The following is a 20,482-nucleotide window of genomic DNA, read 5'->3' as shown; positions in this document are numbered from 1 at the left end:
AAACTAAAATGTATTATATCAATAGCACAAAGGCCAGGGGGAGAAATAAAAGTAAATAATTATAAGGTTTTTATAGTATATGTGATGTGGTATCATATCATTTGAGGACTGACTGTAGAAAGTTAAAGATATGTACTATAAACCCTAACGCAACCACTAAAATAAGAAAACAGAGTTACAGCTTATAAGCCAACAAAGGAGATAAAATGGAATAATCTAAAAATACTCACTTAATAAAAGAAAGCAGAAAAAGAAAGGGGGAACAAAGAACAGATAGGAGGAGTAGAAAACAAATAGCAGGATGATAGATTTGAACTTCATTATATCAAGAATCACAAGTGTAAATGCTCTAAAATAGGCCAATTAAAAGGCAGAGATTGCCAGACTGGATAAAGAAGTATCATCCAAGTATATGCTGCCTACACAAGAAACACTTTAAATACAGATAAGTTAAAAATAAAAGGATGGATACCCCTCAAGAATATACACACAAAATCCTCAACAAAATACTGGCAAGTCAAATCCAGAAAGATATAAAAAGATTTATATATCATAACCAAGCAGGATTTATCCCAGGATAGTAAGATTAGTTTAACATCTGAAAATCAATTCATGTAATGCATCATATTAACAGAATAAAGGAAAAAAACTATGGGATAATCTCAATAGATATAAAAATTTGACAAAATCCAATATTCGTGATAAAAACACTGAGAACAGAAGAGAATCTTTCAACATAATAAACAGCATCTATGAAAAATCTATAGTTAACATCACAGGAACCACTGAAAGATTGAAAGTCTCCCTCTAAAGCCATGAAAAAAAAATATTTCTACTCTCTCTACCTTTATTCAACACTATATTTGAGATTCTAGCTAGGGCAATTAGGCTAAAAATATTTTGTAAAAGACATTCATCTGGGAAATCAAGAAGTAAAACACTCTTCATTCACAGACAACAAGATCTTGTAAATAAAAAAAAAAAACAACCTGAGAAATTCACTAACAAACTTATCAGAAGATCACTAAGGTTACAAGATATAAGAGGAATATATAAAAGTTAATTATATTTCTATATACTAACCATGAACAGTCCAAAAATGAAATTAAGAAAACAATTCCATTCATAATAACATTTAAAAAAAACTAAAATACAAATACTTTTAAGAAACGAAGTAAAAGACTTACACACTGCAAACCACAAGACATTACTGAAAGATATTAAAGAAGAGCTCAATAATTGTGAAGATATCCCATGTTCATGGATTGGAAGATGTAATATCATTAAAATGTTAATATTATTAATATTGCTAAGGTGGCAACACTCCCCAAATTGGTCTAGAGATTCAACACAATCTCTACCAAAATCCCTTCCAGCTTCTTTACAGAAACTGACAAGCTGATCCTAAAACTCATATGGGAATGTAAAGGGTGCAGAACAGCCAAAACAATCTTGGAAAAAAAAAAAAAAAAAGAGTAAAGTTGAAAAACTAACTTCAAAATTTACTACAAAATTAGTCATCAGGACAATGTAATATTAGTATAAGGACAGACAAATAAATCAATAGAATTAAATTCAGAGCCCAGAAATACACCCTTACATTTATAGTCAATTGATGTTTAACAAAGGTGCCAAGAAGTTTTAAAGGGAAAGAAATAGTGTTTTCAACAAACGGTGCTAGGACACCAAATATCCACATTTATATCCACATTATATCCACATGCCCTTCTCACCAAAAAAAAAGAAAAAAAAATTGGATCCCTGCCTCCCACCATATACAAAAACTAACTCAAAACTGATCACACACCTATATATAAGAGTTAAAACTTCAAAACTCTTAGAAGAAAACATAGGAGTCAATCTTTGTAAACTTGGGTTAGGCAGTAATTTCTTAGACACAACACCAAAAGCACACATGATCAAAGAAAAATTTGATGTACAGATTTAATTGAAATTAAAAACCTTGTGCTTTAAAAGACACCACTAAGAAAGTGAAAAGACCACTCGGAGACTGAAAGAAGATATTTGCATATCATACACCCAATAAAATATGGATTATATCCAGCATATATAAAAAACTATTACAACTTAATAAAAAAGAAAAATAACCCAATTAAAAAACAGGCAAAGATTTGAACGGACACGCCTCCAAAAAAATCTACAAGTGGCCAAAAAGCACATGAAAACATGCTCAACACCATTAGTGATTAGGAAAATCAAATTAAAACTATAAAAAGACAACAATACACATCGATTAAAAAGGATAAAATTACAAAGATTGACCATTCCAAATGTTTATGAGTATGCGACAAGTAGTACTCTTCTATTCTACTGGTGGGACTGTAAAATGGCATAACCACTTTAGAAAACAGTTTGACAGTTTCTAAAGTTGAACATATACCTGCTACATGATTCAGACATGCCATTACTACATATTTATTTAAGAAAAAAGCAATATGTTTACACAAAGAGTTGTACACTGGTGTTCATAGCAGCTGTATTCAAAATAGCCAAAAACTGAAAACTATCAAATATCTATCAACAGATGAATCCATTCAGAAAACAAACTGTGACTCAATGGAACACTACTCAGAAATAAAGAAGTAAACTGGTTAAACATGCAACAACATGGATGAATCTCAAAAAAATTATGCTGGGTGAAAGAATGACAAAAAAAAGAGTATGTGCCATACAGATATGTGCCATATTCTCTTGTATTTGCTTTATTAATAACAAAGCCATATTTCAGTTCTTATTATTTTTGCTTTAATTTGGCTTTTCTAGCTATCTTATTAATACTGATTTGTAGCTGAACTCCACTGTGTGATTCAAATTATATAAAATTGTAGAAAAATGGAAATTAATCAATAGTAACAAAAAGTAGATCAGAGGCTGCCTCGGGAGAGTGAGGAGTGGGGAGACAAAGGGCAGAGAGGGACAGAAAGGAAGGACATGGTGGGGCAGGAGGAAACTTTGTGGGGGTGATACACTCATTATCCTTTTTTTTCTTTTTTGAGACGGTGTCTCTCTATGTCACCCAGGCTGGAGTGCAGTGGCACGATCTCGGTTCACTGCAAGCTTCGCCTTCTGGGTTCATGCCATTCTCCCGCCTCAGCCTTCCATGTAGCTGAGACTACAGGCGCCCACCACCACACATAGCTAATTTTTTGTACTTTTTAGTAGAGACGGGTTTTCACCGTGTTAGTCAGGATGGTCTCGATCTCCTGACCTCGTGATCTGCCTGCTTTGGCCTCCCAAAATGCTGGGATTACAGGCGTGAGCCACCGCACCCAGCCTATACTCATTATCTTGATTTGTGGTGATGGTTTCATAGGTACATACATAAATGAAAACATCAAATTGTAGATTTCGAGTATATGTTACTTACTACATATCAATTATACCTCAATAAACCTGAAACAAAATAATACATAAACAGAATTATGGAACATTAACAGAAAAAGAAGCCTCAAAAACATTAACAGAGCAGAAGGCTTAGAAATCATTTTATCAGGGCCAGGCATGGTGGCTCATGCCTGCAGTCCCAGCACTTTGGGAGGCTGAGGCGGGCGGATCATCTAAGGTTGGGAGTTGGAGACCAGCCTGACCAACATGGAGAAACCCCATCTCTACTAAAAATATAAAATTAGTCGGGCGTGGTGGCACATGCCTGTAATCCCAGCTACTCGGGAGGCTGAGGCAGGAGAATCATTTGAACTCAGGAGGCAGAGGTTGCAGTGAGCTGAGATCGTGCCATTGCACTCCAGCCTAGGCAACAAGAGCAAAATTCCATCTCAAAAAAAAGAAAGAAGAAATCATTTCATCAAAGTCCTTCTAATTCTACCCAAGAAAATAATGAGTCAAGCAACTAGATAATGTTAGGTTTAGAACCAAACCCTAAGCTTCACAACTTTTTCTATCATACCACATTGCTTTAGGTAGGGTATGGGTAGAAGGGCAGGACCAGTCAGGTTAACAGACTATGTGCTGGCTATCTATATAGCCACATGTTTGCTTTTTTAGCAACAAGGAGAAGCAAATATAAATGGTTAAAAGTATACTGCCTAGGTTCCAATCCTGTAACTTTCACTTATTAGCTATATGACCTTAAATCTGTTACTTAACCTTCAACTTCTTCATCAATTAAAAAACAACAACAACAACAACAACAACAACAACAAAAACACTTCTTAGGGTTATTGTGATGATCAACCAAAGTAATGCACATAAAGTATAAAACTAGTGGCAGGGCTGTTTTAAGAATAAATGTTTGCTGCCATCAGCAGCATCATTATTATATTTATTATCATCAGATCCTACTTACAACTGATCTGATTCATGCTAGGCACTTTACCCAATGCCAGGAATGATATGAGGACATTTAGCTAGAACATTCTAGTATGAGGACAGACTGTAAAAAGACTTAAATACTTCCATATCAATAGATAAAAGCTATAAGCACCCTAGTCACTTTAACTCCCCACTATGTACCCCTGAGGTAAATGTCTGAGAAAGCAGGGGCCTCCATGACTCTGCTCCAGTACTATGGTCAGTGGTCATGCAGGACAAGTTGTTAAAATACTTTTAACATCACTCTCTGTTTGGGGTTCCCAAAGGGCTTATTTGCCTATGCTGGCCTGACACAGTCTAGGAACAGCCCTGCCTATGGTATTCTCACAAATGAAGGACAGTACATCATCATGACTTTCCCCTGCAAATCTGCTTTTCCTCTGGAATTTCCTACTACAGTACCACTATCCAGCTAATAACTAAGCCAGAAATATGAGTGCCATTCTTGAGTCCTTCTGCTCCCATAATCCACACATCCAATTCATCCATTCACTTACTTACAAGCATTTATTGAGCATCTACTATGTACTAGGCAATGTGCTAGGCACTGAAGACAAAATAGTGAACAAGACAGGCAAGCTTCTGAAGAGCTTACCACAGAGGAGGGAGACAAATAGAAAAATAGACAAACATATGATACATTCAATCCAATGAGGAAAATTAACCAGGATTCAAGAGGAACTAATGTTAACTTTGTATAATCAGAAAAGACTTCTCTGAGGAGGTTAACAATCCAGCTGGAACATAAACACAAGAAAGGATCAGCTAGCAAAGTTCTTGATGGTGGAGCATTCCAGAAATTGCAAAGATTTTGAGTTGTACCCACTTTGCATTATTTTGCAAGGTACCAAGCAACAGAAAGAGTGGTTAGAAGGTGAACTGTGAAATAGGCAACGGCTAGAATTCTGTTGAGTAGAGTCCCTTAATCCTTGTAATTTTTTTTGGGGGGGGCGGTGGGGGACACGGAGTCTCGCTCTGTCCTTCAGGCTGGAGTACAGTGGTGCAATCTCGGCTCACTGCAACCTCTGCCTCCCGGATTCAAGCAATTCCCTGCCTCAGCCTCCAGAGTAGCTGGGATTATAGGCACCCGCCACCATGCCCGGCTAATTTTTGTATTTTTAGTAGAGAATTCACCATCTTGGCCAGGTTGGTCTTGAACTCCTGACCTCATGATCCACCCACCTCGGCCTCCCAAAGTGCTGGGATTACAGGTGTGAGCCACCACGCCCAGCCATCCTAGTGATTTTCACACCTTCCTTTCTATTCTCAATTTGACTGTTTTGATTCAGATGTTATGATATCCCAAATTACAGAGAGCCAGCTAATAGGTCTGCCTTTCAAATTCTTTTTATCCCCCCACTGTGCTGCTAAGGTCCTTCATCTGCTTTAAATAATGCTATGTCTCTCTGTCACTTTCAGGATAAAATTTATTCTGCTAAATACAATATGTGACCCTTCTCTTGCTCATCTTCCACTACTTCCTTCTGCAAACACCAAGCTTCAAAACATAACTACCTGATGTGCTAGAAACACACCATTTCTCTTTTTTACTTCTGCGCCTTTGAACTATGTTAGGGTGGGAATGTCTCTAGTTTCTTTGAGACAGATTTGTCTGTATTAGAAAAACTACTTGCCTGCAGATACATGCCATACTCTTCTATATTAGCTTTATTAATAACAAAGCCCTATTTCAGTTCTCCATCTGCCTTATTCTTTTGTTTTTCTTTAATTTAGATTTTCTGGCTATCTTATTGATATTGATTTATAGCTGAATTCCACTGTGATCAGAGAAATTGTATATGATCAATGATAGGCATAGTATATGATCAATTTTAATAAATGTTCCATGTACATTTGCAATTTTGAGGTGCAATGCTCCATGTACATCACTAAATCAAATTTGTTAGCCATGTTAAAATCTTCTGTATCTTGGCAGGGCATAGTGCCTCATGCCTGTAATCCCAGTATTTTGTGGGGGCCAAGGCAGGAGGATCATTTGAGTCCAGGAGTTCAAGACCAACCTGGGCAATATAGGGAGACCCCCATCTCTACAAAAAATTAAAGAATTAGGCCAGGCGCGGTGGCTCAAGCCTGTAATCCCAGCACTTTGGGAGGTCAAGACGGGCGGATCACGAGGTCAGGAGATCGAGACCATCCTGGCTAACACAGTGAAACTCCGTCTCTAGTAAAAAATACAAAAAATTAGCCCGGCATGGTGGCAGGCGCCTGTAGTCCCAGCTACTCGGGAGGCTGAGGCAAGAGAATGGCGTAAACCCGGGAGGCAGAGCTTGCAGTGAGCTGAGATCCCGCCACTGCACTCCAGCCTGGGCGACAGAGCGAGACTCCGTCTCAAAAAAAAAAAAAAAAGATTTGGCATCTAAAAAGAAAACTCCAACTATGACTGTGGATATATCTATTTCTTCTGTTAGTTCTATCAGATTTGTTTCACATATTTTGATTCTAATTTATGAGGTGCATACAAATTTATTAATCTCCCTTTCGATCTCTAGTAATACGTCCCTTAATGTTGGCTTTGTCTGATATAACTAGAATTTCTTTCAGTTAATATTTGCATGTTACATCTTCTTTCCATCATTTTCTTTTCAATCGTTCTGTGTTATGCTCAAGGTTCCTTTTATAAGTAGTATGTAGTTAGATTGTGTTATATTATCCACTCTGACAATCTTTGTATTTATTTGTATTTTAACTGTATTTAGTCCAGTCATAAAGATTTAAAGCTGTTTTAACATATTGGTGATTTAAATCTCTTATCATTATGGTAACTTTTTAATTTCTAAAAATGCGTTTACCCTAAAAACAATTTTGTCTGATAGCAATATAGCTATGTAGCTTTCTTTTAGATAGCATTTGTATGGAATATCCTTTTCTGTTTACTGTTTCCATTTGTTTATCAACCTTTCTGTCTCCTCATATTTTAGATATGTCTCTTATAAACAGCATTTAGTTGAAGTGTTTTAGTCCAGATAAACACTCTTTGTCTTTTAACTGTAATATTTATTCCATTTATATTTAAGATAACTGGCTGATATATATTTTAATTTAAACCTATATTTTATCCTGGGATTTCTATTTGTCCTACTTGTTCTCTGTTTCTTTTTCTTTCCTTTCATCCTTCCTTGGATTGACTGAGTGTTTATGATCTTAATTTTTTTCCCTCCAATAGATTGGATATTGTATTAGTTTCCTACTGCTGTTGCAACAAATTACCACAAATTTAATGGCTTTAATAAACTTACTGTCTTACAGTTCTGGAAGTTTGAAGTCTGAAATGGGTTTCGTTGAGCTAAAATAGAGGTATTGGCAGGGCTGCATTACTTCTGGAGGCTCTATGGGAAATTCCATTCCTTTGCCTTTTTCAGTTTCTAGAAGAAACGCGCATTCCTTGCCTCATGGCCCCTTCCTCCACTTCAAAGCCAACAAGACAGCATCTTCCAGTCTCTCTGACCCCTGCTACCATTGTCACATCTTCTCTAACTCTGAATCTCCTACAATCTCTATTTCATTTAATAAGATTCTTGTAATTACATTAGGCCAACCTGGATACTCCATAATCCAAGATAATCTCCCCATCTCAAAATCCTAAATCACATCTGCAAAGTCACTTTTTCCATGCAAGGTAACATTCACAGGTTCTGGGAATTAGGACATGGTAATCTTTGGGAGGCCATTATTCTGTATACTATAAATTTTATACACTCAATTTCCTTTTCTTTAGTTACTTTGGTTGTTTTAATATGCACACTTAACATGTCAAAGTCTAAAGTTAGTCCTTTTATATTCTCCTGTTGCATAGTAAAAGGACTATTAAAGATTTTTAGCTCCTTTACATGCCAACCCATGTGTGACTTAGGCATGACGTCACCATTGCACATATTTTGATTCTATCTTGTTAAAACCCCAGAAAACATTATCACTCTTTTGTACAGTTAGTGTTCATTTGTATTTACAAACATATTTCACTAATTACTTTCCACTTCATTCCTTCTTACATTCCTTCCATTTCATTCTTTCTTGCATCACCAACTATTCATGTATGATCATATTATTTTTGCTAATATCCTTTATGATTACTTCAGTGAAGGTATGTTGGTAGAAAACCCTCTCAGTTGTTGCTGATCTGAAAATGTCCCTGATTTTTATATTTTTTTGTGAAAAATATCAATAACATACAAAAGTATAGCAAATATAAAATAAATCCACATGGACCCATTACTTAGCTTTAATTATTATCAACTCATAGTTAAACTTTTTTCCACAATATCCTCCCACTTCCAGAAATTTTGAAAAAAAAATCAAGATATAATTTTATCTATAAATATTTCAGTATGTATCTCTAATATTTCAGTATGTATCTCTAAAAGACAATATTGAAGAACATCTAATACCAAATATAACTTATATTTATGTATTTATACTTATATTGTATATCTCTTTTTAATGCAACTACAGTACCATCACACTTTCAGAAAAATCTATAATTTCTTCATATTATTAGTATTCACATTTCCCCAATTTTCCTATAATTTTTTATAGCTTATTCGAGTGAAATAGGTTTAAATATTTCTTAAATCTCCTTTAATCTACAAGTATCCCTGTAATTATTCTGATGCTGAAACCAGGTCTCTTATCCAATAGAGTGTATCATAATAGGATTTTGCTGATTGCATTCCCATGGTGTCATTCAGCAAATCTCTGCTTATTTTTCTATAAAATTATAGTTCGATCTATAACTTAATGTAATACGGATTTTTAGGTTTGACTTTTTATTTTTATCAAGACTACTCCTTCGGCCGGGCGCGGTGGCTCAAGCCTGTAATCCCAGCACTTTGGGAGGCCGAGACGGGCGGATCACGAGGTCAGGAGATCGAGACCATCCTGGCAAACACGGTGAAACCCTGTCTCTACGAAAAAATACAAAAAAGTAGCCGGGCAAGGTGGCGGCGCCTGTAGTCCCAGCTACTCGGGAGGCTGAGGCAGGAGAATGGCGGGAACCCGGGAGGCGGAGCTTGCAGTGAGCTGAGATCCGGCCACTGCACTCCAGCCTGGGCGACAGAGCAAGACTCCGTCTCAAAAAAAAAAAAAAAAAAAAAAAAAAAAGACTACTCCATAGGTTGTAGGTACATAATGTTCAACTTTTATTTTTTAACAGTGTTAGCAACCATTGATCATCACCCTGTATTACTCTCAATCTTAAAGATATTTCCTCTGGTTATGAATTCTAAATTATAAGCTATTTTCTTCAAGACAAAAATATCTTATTCCATTGTCTTCTGTCCCACCATTGTTATAAAGAAGTCAGCTGCCAGCATAACCACTGTTTTTTTGGGGGGGAAAAAAAAATCTTTTGTCTAGGCCCTAAAGCAATGTAAGATTTTTCTCTTTGTCTTTGGTTTTCTTCATTTCACTGTGATGTTTCTAAGTATATACTTTTTCTTGATTGAAATTCATTGAGATTCTTGAATATATGGATTGGTGTCTTTCCTCAGTACTGAAAAATTCTCATTCATTATCTCTTTAAATATTGTTTTTGCCCATTTCTCTTTCTTTTCTTGCAGAAATTTTTCCTAATTAGTAGTTAAGGTGAAAGATGAGTTTTGAGTTTTTATTACTGCATTTTTCATTAGTGGAAATTACATTTAGTTATTTTTTCAACCTGCTGTGTAGCTCTGTCACTTTTTAGACTCCTGATCCCTGAACATATCTTTAAATCTGTCTTTTATATACTTAAACTCAGTCCAGTATAGTTATCGTGATGATCTACGACTGGTTTTTCAAGCTTTTGTAGGTTTATTTCGAGTTTCTATCATTCTGCCAATTCTCGCTCAGGATGTCCTACTTCCTTGTACAGCTGGTTATCTTTGACAATGAATTATTCATTGACCATGAAACTTTACTGGTAGAACTTTTTAAGCTAAAAATGAAAGTGTACTCCAGAGAATATCTGCATTTGTTTACCAGACCATTTTCAATTCATGCGTTGACAAATAACCCAATTCTAAAATGGACAAAGGAATTAGACATTCCTGCAAAGAAGATAGACAAATGGCCAATAAACACATTAAGAAATGCTCAATGCCACTGATCATTAGGAAAATGCAAATCAAAACCATAATGAGATACCACTTCACACACACTAATCAAAAAGACAGACAAAAAAATAACTGTTGGTGTGGCTGTAGAGAAACTGGAACCCTCATAAATTGCTTATGAGAATGTAAAATGGTGCAGCTGTTTTGGAAAACACTTTGGCAACTCCTCAAACACTTCACACAGAGTTACCATATGACCCAGGAATTCCAATCCTAGGTAAATATACCTATGAGAATAGAAAACATATTTCCACACAAAAACTTTTTACACAGATGTTCACAGCAGCATTATTCATAATAGCCAAAAAGTAGAAGCAATCCAAATGTCCATCAACTGATGAATGAGAAAACAAAATGTGGTATATAGCCATATGATGGAATACTATTCAACCATAAAAACAAATGAAGTAATGATTCACACTATAACACAGATAAATCTTGAAAACATTATGCTAAGAAAGAAGTGAGACATAAAAGACCACATATTGTGTGATTCCATTCACATGAAATGTCCAGAATAGGCAAATCCACAGACATGGAAAATAGATTAGTGGTTGCCAGTGACTGAGAAGGAAGAGGCAAATGGGGAATGGCTGCTAATGGGTACGAGGTTTTTTGGGAAGGTGAAAAGAATGTTCTGGAATTATATAGTGATGATAGTTGCACAGCTTCATGAATATACAAAAATAAAACCCACTGAATTGTACACTTTAAAGGGGTGCATTTTATGGTATGTCAGTATCTCAAAAACGAAATGATTTTTTAAATTTACATCTTGAAATATTTTTAGACCATCAAGGTAATATAAAACTTCCCATGGTCTGTTTAGTGGTCACAACTTCCCAAGGACAGGCTTTTTTTTCTTCCTTGTTTTACCTGGCATTAAGGCAACTTTTCTTGCATTCCCTTGAAGGAGGCAGAGTGAGTTTTTCACCCTTTTAGTGACATCACAGCTCTTTGTGGTCCCAGAATTAGTTTCTTAGCCTACATTGAATGAACCCTGGGCTGACTTCCAACTATCCTTGGTGACATGCAAATCTACCAAGTTCCTATTCAAATCCATCAAGTTTTCCCAGTTTAGCAAATGCCCTCAGGGCAAACAAGACTTAAAGCCTCCTTTAGTCTCTCATACGTTCAGCTTTCTCTTAGATTTTGGCATATTAATTCCTATCTTTTGAATTGTTTTTTAAATACAGCATTCTTAGCTGTTTTCAGCTAAGGCTGTCCAATACCTCAACTTACACTGTTCCCAAAATGCAAATCCTGTATTTACTTTTCAAGTTAAAATTAATTCTAGTGAGTAAGGAAAGGATTTGCAGTCCAATATAGTCTACCTTAGAGTAGCCTCGGTATTATTTATGACTTCAGGTGATTACAGTAGATATTTAAGAATTAAATAACACATTTTATTCCTTTTAAAAAGAAAAAAATTAAACATTAATTTGAGGAGCAGTCTAATTTAAAAGAAGCATGGGTGGATAACTTGTTCTCACTTTCAAGTATCAATGTTCTTTAAACAGCTAAAGTAAATAAGACTGTGGTAAGGATACACAAACAGATCTGTTTTAGAAAGAGTAGCTTGGAAACAACTACACATATATGGAAGTTTGATCTATGATACTTGTAGATCACTGGAATGAAAAACAGAATATTCAGTTCTATAATGCTGGGAAAAACTGATTAGCCATATGGGAAAAAAAGAAATTGGACCCCCACTTCACACCACACAAAAATCAGTTCTACAAGGATTAAGGACACAAATATGAAAGACAACTTTTTAAATAAACTTTCTTTTTTAGAGTAGTTTTAGAATCACAGTAAAATTGAGAAGGTACAGAGATTTCCCATATACTCCCTTGCTTTTAGTAGAAAATATCAGACTATATTTTTATAATCTCAGGGCAGGTAAAGATTTGTTAAACAAGATGCCAAAAGCACAAACCATAAAAGAAAAAGTTGACATAGTCAACTATATTCAATTATAAAATGTGTTAATCAAAAGACACTATAAAGAAAGTAAAAGACAGGCTGCTCACTTGGAGAAAAAGAAATGTGCCACATACATAACTGACAAGGGATTATATACATATCCAGAATATATAGAGCTTCTATTACAGAAATCCATTTTTTAGACGTAAAAATAGAGTGCTCACGCCTGTAATCCCAGCACTTTGGGAGACCGAAGCGGGTGGATCACCTGAGGTCAGGAGTTCGAGACCAGCCTGGCCAACATGGTAAAAACCTGTCTCCATTAAAAATACAAAAAAGTAGCCAGACATGGTGGCACGCACCTATAATCCCAGCTAGTCAGGAGGTTGAGGCTGAAGAATCGCTTGAACCCAGGAGGCAGAGATCGCAGTGAGCCAAGATCATGCCATTGCACTCCAGCCTGGGCAACAAGAGCAAAACTCCATCTCAAAAAAAACAAACAAAAAACAAAAACAAAAACAAAAAAATCCATGCTTTAAAGTAAAAAACAAAAACAAACCAAAAAAATGGCAAAAGACATAAACACCCACAGAACATAAACTATGAAAGGTTCAACATCACCAGTAATTAAGGAGATTTAAATTAAACCCCCAATGGGATACCATTTCTCACTCACCCGATTGTCAAAAAGAAAAAAATTTCAGGTAATTATGAATGTAGAAACGTCTTACTCGTTGCTTAAAAAGGGAACAAAGTGAACACTTACATCCTGCTTGTGAGGGTATAAACTGGTACAGCCACTTTATAAAACAATCCAGTATTTTCCAGAAAAACTGAGGGTTCTTAAAATTATGAACACAGAGACATGAATTAGAAGGGTCACTTAAAAACAGATTTTAGTGGAAAAAAATAAAAATTAAATTTAAAAGCAAAAAAAATTTTAAAAGACTGAAAACATCCTAAATATCCATCCACAGGATAATGCATAAAGAGTGGTAAAGTCACACAATGAAATTATGTACAGCAATAAAAAGTGAACAAACTATAACACATCAGCATGAAGAAATCTCACAGATAGAATGTGCAAAAAGCAAAGCCATAGGAATCACATAGTAGAATATCATTTATACAGCATTCCAAAGTAGGCTGAACAACACAGTGTTTGGAATGCATAGACATGTGGTAAAACCATATAGAAAATCAAGGAGAGTGGAAAGAAAAAGATATAATCAGGAAGAATACACAGGTTGGCTTCAAAAAATGTTGGTTATGTATTATCTCTTAAGCAATACATAGGCACAAGGGTATTTATTTTATTTGTATTCTCTGAATCTGTAGATGTGTCAAAAGTACTATTTTGCACATATGAAATAATTTCTCACTTAAGAAGTAAATAAATGGTTGTGGTACAAAACATCAAAAATTCAGAAAACTATATGAATAAAATAAAAATTATCCATAATTACATTACCCTGAAATAACTATAGTATTTGAAGGAGGTAAATATACTTAAATGATGTGTCTTTCTTCTTTATTTTTATTTAATCTGTTTTAAAGCTTTATTGAGGTATAATTTACCTACAATAAATTTCACATATTTAAAATGTATAATTAAATGAGTGATATATATACAAATAAATACATACACACACATTGGTGGAAGCATCATCTCATCAAGAAAATGAATATATCCATCATCCCCTAAAGCTTCTTCACACCTCTTTTGAATCCATCCCTCCTTACTTTCTCTTTCCCCTACCCCCAAGTAACCATTGATGTGTTTTCCATCACATTAGTTTGCATTTTCTAGAATTTTGTTTGGTATATGTTTTGGCATAGCTTATGCGTATGTTTTACTTTCGCAGACAATGCCAAAAAGTTTTCCAAAATGATTACAGCAATTTACATTTCCACCAGCAGATTATGAGACTTCCAGTTGCTCCACATCCTAATCAGCACTTGGTTGCCAGCCTTTTCCATTTTAACCATTCTTTTCATATTCCTAAGGAAAATACTCATAAAATGATTTGTCTGAACTGTTGAGCAACAAAAAAATCAAACTTTCAACGAAGAACTGAAGTGAAACTCATTACACAGAAATTTTAATCTAAGAGCCATTTCTCCTGAATGCATAATAATAATTGAAGCAAAGGCCCTAAATGATATATGCCTCACAGATTCTGATTGAGTCCCAACACCTGATTTCTACACAAGATCTTTAGAAGAACCATTGGGACATACATAAAAGAACCGCATAACTTAAAAGCAAGTTGGGAACATCAACGTACTGGAACTCAGGTAAAATAGAGTCCAACACAGTTTATATGTGTGACTTAAACACCTGTAACACCTGAACCCAACACACCAAACAAAATACCACTAAAATCGTGTTCATAATTTGGATGGGCAGGACATAACTACTTTATCACGAATAGTTCTTTTCAATATGTTCAGCTTCTTGCTCTCAGCTTCTGCTACTTAACCATGAGACAGGAACAATGTTATGAAATGATGCACTTCATTTTTAAAATTTGTAACTATTATGGATAACATAAAGGTAGTCTACCGTCCTTATTTGTCTTTTTCTTTTCTTTCTTTCTTTTTTTTTAATCATCTCCCTAATCAATGGATCGCCTCTCCTTCTAACCTTTATTTCTCAAAATACAGATTCTAAACTCACATTTACTTGTGAGTGCAGAATCACTATTCTCTCCTCAGATTCATTCAAACTTGGCTTCTACCCTTATGCTGTACTTAAATTATGTCTGCTGAGGTTAAAGCCCCCCTCCTAACTTCCAAAGCCAATAGGTGTAATCAGTTCTTGACTCCCAGATAGACTTCTCTCCTTTTTAAAACTCTCCTCTCCTGGCTTCTATGAGACCACTGCCTCCTAGATTTCCTCCTTTCCTGATGCTCCTCCTCAGACTCCTTGGCTGTCTCTACCCAGCATTAAGTGATTAACTGCCTACCTAAAGGGAGAACTAGAATAATATTTTAATAACAAAGGCAATCTTTTTATATGCTGTATTTTAAATGTTCTAAAGAAATCAGTGCTCTTGGTTTGGCATCTATCTTGTCTCTACACAGACGTCTATCGGTGTGCACTATAGCCCACAGTTCATCCACAGTATCTTCCCGTAAAGAAAAGCATAGCAAAGGAAAACCTGGAAGAAACAGAAGCCAAATCTAAAACCTAGCTGGGTAGATTGTGGTTTGCAGACACCACAGTAAAGTGACACTTTTAACACCCTTTCGCCACTTCACAAAGTTTCAGAAACATCACAGGTAAAAACTCTCTGCGAAGTTCTTCTCATCACACCCCGCCAGGGAAAGGAAATTCGCTTCTCTCTTTCCGCAAAGCCCAGAGCCCACCTGGACGCGCCGTCGGAAGCCCGAGCACGCAGCAGGGAGCGGGGCGCGCGGCCGTCCCCGCCGGGGCTGGGGTCTCGACCGTCCCTGGTCACGGGTCCCCCTAGGCAAAGCCGCCCACTTGGGCAGCGAGGGACCCAGCCTCGCCTCGTCGCCCACCCCGGTGCCCTCCAGACCACCGCGCTTGCAGCTGTCGCGGGGCCTAAAGCTCCCTCAGACCCCCGCGACACAGGCGTCGCTGAGGAGACATGGAAACATCCCCGGGGCCCGACCACGGCCCCATTTTAGAGAAAGTTAACGACAAAAGAGACAGAACGGGCGCTCACCGCCAGCCCGCAAGGCCGGGCCGCCCCGACAGGCGCCCCCCACAGCCCTGAGCCAGCAGCCAGATGGGAGAAGCGCACCTGAGCCACGCCGCGCCCTTCCCCGCCCGGGTCCCGCCGCCCTCCTCAGGGTCTCCACGTCCCACGCTCGCGCTGAGGCGGCGCAGCGCGACCGCGGCTGGTTACCTGCTGGAGGCAGTGGGCGCTCTGCTGTCGCCGCCCGCGGGAACTGTGTCTCCGGTCACCTCGCGCGGCCGCGCCTCGAGTTCCCACCCTCCCCAGGGCCTCCCCAGCCCTGTCACTTACTCCCTCCCCTCCATTTCCCTCCCCATCCCCACTCCAACACCACCCACCAGGGCCGCCCTGCCCCGTGGGACGGGCGCGAAGGGGCGAGGCAAGGCGGGGCGGGGCGGGGCGAGGCGGGGCGGGGCAGGGCGGGAAGTGGAGTGGCGCGAGGGGCTGGGCGCGGAGGGGCTGGGCGCGGAGGGGCTGGGCGCAGAGGGGCGGGGCCTCCCGCGTACCTGAGACGAGCTGCGCCTGCGTCCTCCACGACTCCGCGCTTGGCAGCCCCTTCTGGGAAGGTGTAAAATGCCGCCAGGTATGGGGTGTGTTGTGGGAGAAGAAGGGAGACAAGCGGTAGGAGGGGGACAGAGGGGAAGCTATTGGCCTGATGAAACTTCTCTGACTTGGGTAGGCAGGAGCAGTCTTTCTGGCTGGAGATGTTTCTGCACACTTTTCTTAGAAGCGGAGTAGGCATGTTATTACTTGACTTTTAGAGTTTTTATAAAAAGTCTAATTTATAAAGTCTAATTTATAAAGTCTTTGAGGATCAGCCCTGCTCTCTTCGCTTTTGTTGCTTTCTATCTGCTACTGCCTTGCCATCATGGGTGTCTTGGAAAGAATATTAAATGTATCCACCACAGCACCTCGCACCCCGGATTCTGAGGGAATCCCCTCTAACCCTGGCAAAGCGGGGGCCTGGCCCTTTTCTCTGGGCTTCCTTGGTGGAAATCTCAGCACTGCTCGGAAAGTTGTTGAATGAGTTTCCTAGATTGTATGATGAAGAATGGCTCAGCATTTTTTGTTTGTTTTGTTTTGACAGAGGGTCTGTCGCCCAGGCTGGAGTGCAGTGGCCGCTCATGGCTCAGTGCAGCCTCGACCTTCAGGTCTGAAGTGATCCTCCCGCCTCAGCCCCTCCCCCAAGCAACTGGGAATACAGGCGCGAGCCAGCATGCCAGGCTAATTTTTTAATTTTTTGGTAGAGATGAGGTCTCATTATGTGGCCCAGGCTAGTCTTGAACTCCTGGACTCACGTGATCTTCTCACCTCTGCCTCCCAAAGTGCTGGGATTACAGGCATTGAGCCACGGTGCCGGCCTGGGTGGTGGGACTATAAAATCGAAAGAAAGATTCATACTTTTCTTCCTGGAGAGCAGTCTTTCCCAGAGTGAGTTCTGTCCATCTCAAGGTCCTAGAGATGCTGGAGTGGGGGTAGGGGTAGATCCCCAGATCACATTAATCTGGGGGAAAGAGACACACAATACTTGTTTTCCTTGAGATTCACAATGCATGCTAGCATTTTACAGACCTAAGAACCATGTTTTACTTTCTTTGATCCTGCATCTCCCAAATGTGTTTGACCATAGAACTCTTTTCTTGAGAAATGCCTATTTCCAATCTTGGGCATTAGTGTTTCAACAAATACTTTGAAAACCACTGCTTTCAAGTCCTAGTAAGTTCACCTTTAATAATGTATCACCACTGTTTGCAAAGTTCTGCACTGTTTACACAAAGGTTTCATGAGTCATTTCATTTAATCCTGGAAATTGCAATGTAGCTGTTATTATCTTCATTTTGCTTTTGAAAATATTTAAAGGTTAGACAACCTGTTAGTGGTTGCCCAAACATACAGTCAAGATTTGAATCTGAACTTTGAACTCCAAGGCATTTTAGACTAATATTCTTTCTCTCTCTCTCTGCTCTCTCTCTCATTTGTTCCTTTTTTTTTTTTTTTTTTGGACAGGCTCTCACTGTTGCCCAGACTGGATTGCAGTGGCACAATCATAGCTCACTGCTGTCTCAAACTCCTGGGCTCCAGCCATCCTCCCACCTCAGCCTCCCAAGTGTGCTTGGACTACAGGCACATGCCACCATGCCTGGTTACATTTTTTAATTTTTTTATAGAGACAGGGTCATGCTTTGCTGCCCAGGCTGATCTGAAACTCCTGGCTTCAAGCAATCCTCGCGCCTCAGCCTCCCAAAGTGCTGGAATTACAGGCATGAGCCACGGTGCCCAGCTTCCCTTGCTACCTAAGGAGAGCACATCCTTGGTTAGAAATTACTGGATTCGTGTGTTAGTTGAATCTTCTCAAGGGCAAGACCATAAGTTTACCTATATTTTACTTCCTTACAGCACCTGACTTAGTGCAGGGCACAAAAGTGTCATTGAAATGTACTGAATGAATGAAGGAGGAATGAATGCTCGATAACTACTAATTGAAGTGAGCTGATACTTGGTTCCTTAAATGAACACCTTTAACAACCTCTTTGCTGATGCAGAAGTACCAAGAGCAGGAGCTTCCCTAATTGTTCCCAGTTTTCTTCCCTAGTCCATCTTAAAACACTTTCCTAGAAGAATCCTCTCTATTGACAGATACAGTTTTTCTTGTAAAATCATGAAGCCAATTCCTTTGTTTTCCTTGAAATGGGCCTCCTTCCTGTTCTATCTGAGGCAAGGCTACATGAATGGAGGGTATCGTACACCTTTCTTTGTGCTCTTATTTCTAATCTCTTCCCACAAAAGGATTGTCCTCAAAATATTATGAACAGGTTTTTGTTTGTTTTTTAATTTAGCAATTTTATATTATTTGAAGCTGATCTAAGGAGAAAAATAGACTGGTCAATATGGATAACGCGGCTGCTTAGATATACTGTGTGTATCAATTCTTTCATTTGATAGAGAAAATCACATAATTCCTACTCTAAACCCCTATTCATTCTTTATTTAATGCAGTTTAGAAGTGCTTTGTGACTCAGCCCAAGCCTACCTCTCCAGCCTTATCTCCCAGTATTTCCATCACACCTTTTTGACCTACTGAAGGAATTGCAGTTCCCTAAACTGTCAAATTTGCACATACCATTCCCTCTACCTTTCTCTTATGAGTATCAACTAGCAAACTCATGTTCATCCAACCAAAATACCACCTCTTCTAGACAATGAAACCCCACAACTCCCATTCCTGACTCAATTAGGTGCCATTTCCCAGCATAACCACCACAATCCATGTGTATGTCTATCATGGTGCCTATGTAATAGCTGCAATTACTGGCTTCTTTTCCCACTTCCCTCTAGATACATTCCAAGTGAGTTACCAATGGGCAGGAATGATGACTTCAACCTCTATTTCCTGACCACACAGTATAGCACTTAACATAGAAGGCACTCAACAATTTGTTGAATAAATGAAAACATAGCTTCAAAAGAGTATGAATTCCTAGAGTGCTTGTGAAATAATTTTACAAATAAATGGTCATGAATATAGTGGGTAGCAGACAGATGTTTGCTTCTCTCAAAATTATTTCCTTCCTATTTTCTGCCTTAGAACATAACAGCAGAAGCCTATACATATTCATTCATTTCATGTATTTGTTCAAAAAATATTTCTGAGTGCCTACCATATAACAGATGCAGTCCTAGGCACTTGCTTCAGAGACAAAGTGACATTTTAGAAATATCATGGATGCTCACCAAACCTCAATTCTTCTCCCTGGGCATGAAGCTAAACTGCTTTGCCCATTCACTCCCCTTGCATCTAGATAAGGTCATGTGGCCAGTTCTGACCAATGGAATTTGAGCAGAAATAGAGTTTTACTTTTGCATCTAGGCAACTAAGAACAGGTGAGCCTTCACCCTACTCTCTCCCTCTTTCCATTCCATGACAACCTTGGACTAAACCATGGTAACCATTGCTAAAGCTCACAATATGACAAGATGGGAGAAATATCTGTGTCCTTGATTGGCTTCATGGAACAAAGCTCTCACCACTGCCCACTAACTTTGATTGGATGGTGATGTGAGTGAAAAATATACTTTATTGTGTTAAGCCACTAGTATTTGGGTTTTTTTTTTTTCCAACACCTAGCTTTACCTACTCTGATAGGCACTGTCATGGATGATGACATATAGATTACATTAAACATATCAAAAAAATGTTTCTCATGCTATCGGCATTCTACGGGAGACATAGAACATGAAAATTTATCAAGGAGTGTATTAAAGTCATAGAAAATTTAAGTTTGTCCCAAGTAGATAAAGAAAAATCTTTGTGGATACATAGCTCTCTATCTTTCAGGTGGCCACCTTATGAGAATGCTGACATCTTCACCTGAAAGCAAGCACAGA

General features: G+C 38.4%; 1 protein-coding gene and 1 long non-coding RNA gene across 14 annotated transcripts in view; one reads left to right on the top strand and one right to left on the bottom strand.

Annotated features, from left to right (window-relative positions):
* The window catches only part of LOC105467548 (uncharacterized), a 143,227-nt gene that overhangs the window by 85,272 nt on the left and 37,473 nt on the right, over nucleotides 1–20,482 (top strand). The gene's annotated exons all lie outside the window — the stretch shown is intronic.
* Nucleotides 1–20,482, bottom strand: part of LOC105467547 (tandem C2 domains, nuclear) — a 128,725-nt gene that overhangs the window by 80,712 nt on the left and 27,531 nt on the right. Inside the window, exon 1 of one of the 6 annotated variants that reach the window (XR_011625623.1) lies at nucleotides 17,498–18,115. The exons of 1 other annotated variant lie outside the window; for it this stretch is intronic. Coding sequence is in view for 2 of the 5 variants with exons in the window: in XM_024788431.2 (XP_024644199.1) it covers nucleotides 16,603–16,838 (236 nt within the window). In the remaining 3 variants the exon portion in view is untranslated. Of the gene's footprint in view, nucleotides 1–16,267; nucleotides 16,388–16,602; nucleotides 17,428–17,497; nucleotides 18,116–20,482 lie in introns of those variants that run through there. 4 more of the 6 variants (XR_003014901.2, XR_011625622.1, XM_024788431.2 and 1 more) reach the window with 4 other exon arrangements.

Source organism: Macaca nemestrina, chromosome 7 (assembly GCF_043159975.1).
Source record: "Macaca nemestrina isolate mMacNem1 chromosome 7, mMacNem.hap1, whole genome shotgun sequence".
Lineage (NCBI taxonomy): Eukaryota > Metazoa > Chordata > Mammalia > Primates > Cercopithecidae > Macaca > Macaca nemestrina.
The sequence above is the reverse complement of the archived record's forward strand: the minus strand, read 5'-3'. Positions and strand labels throughout refer to the sequence as shown.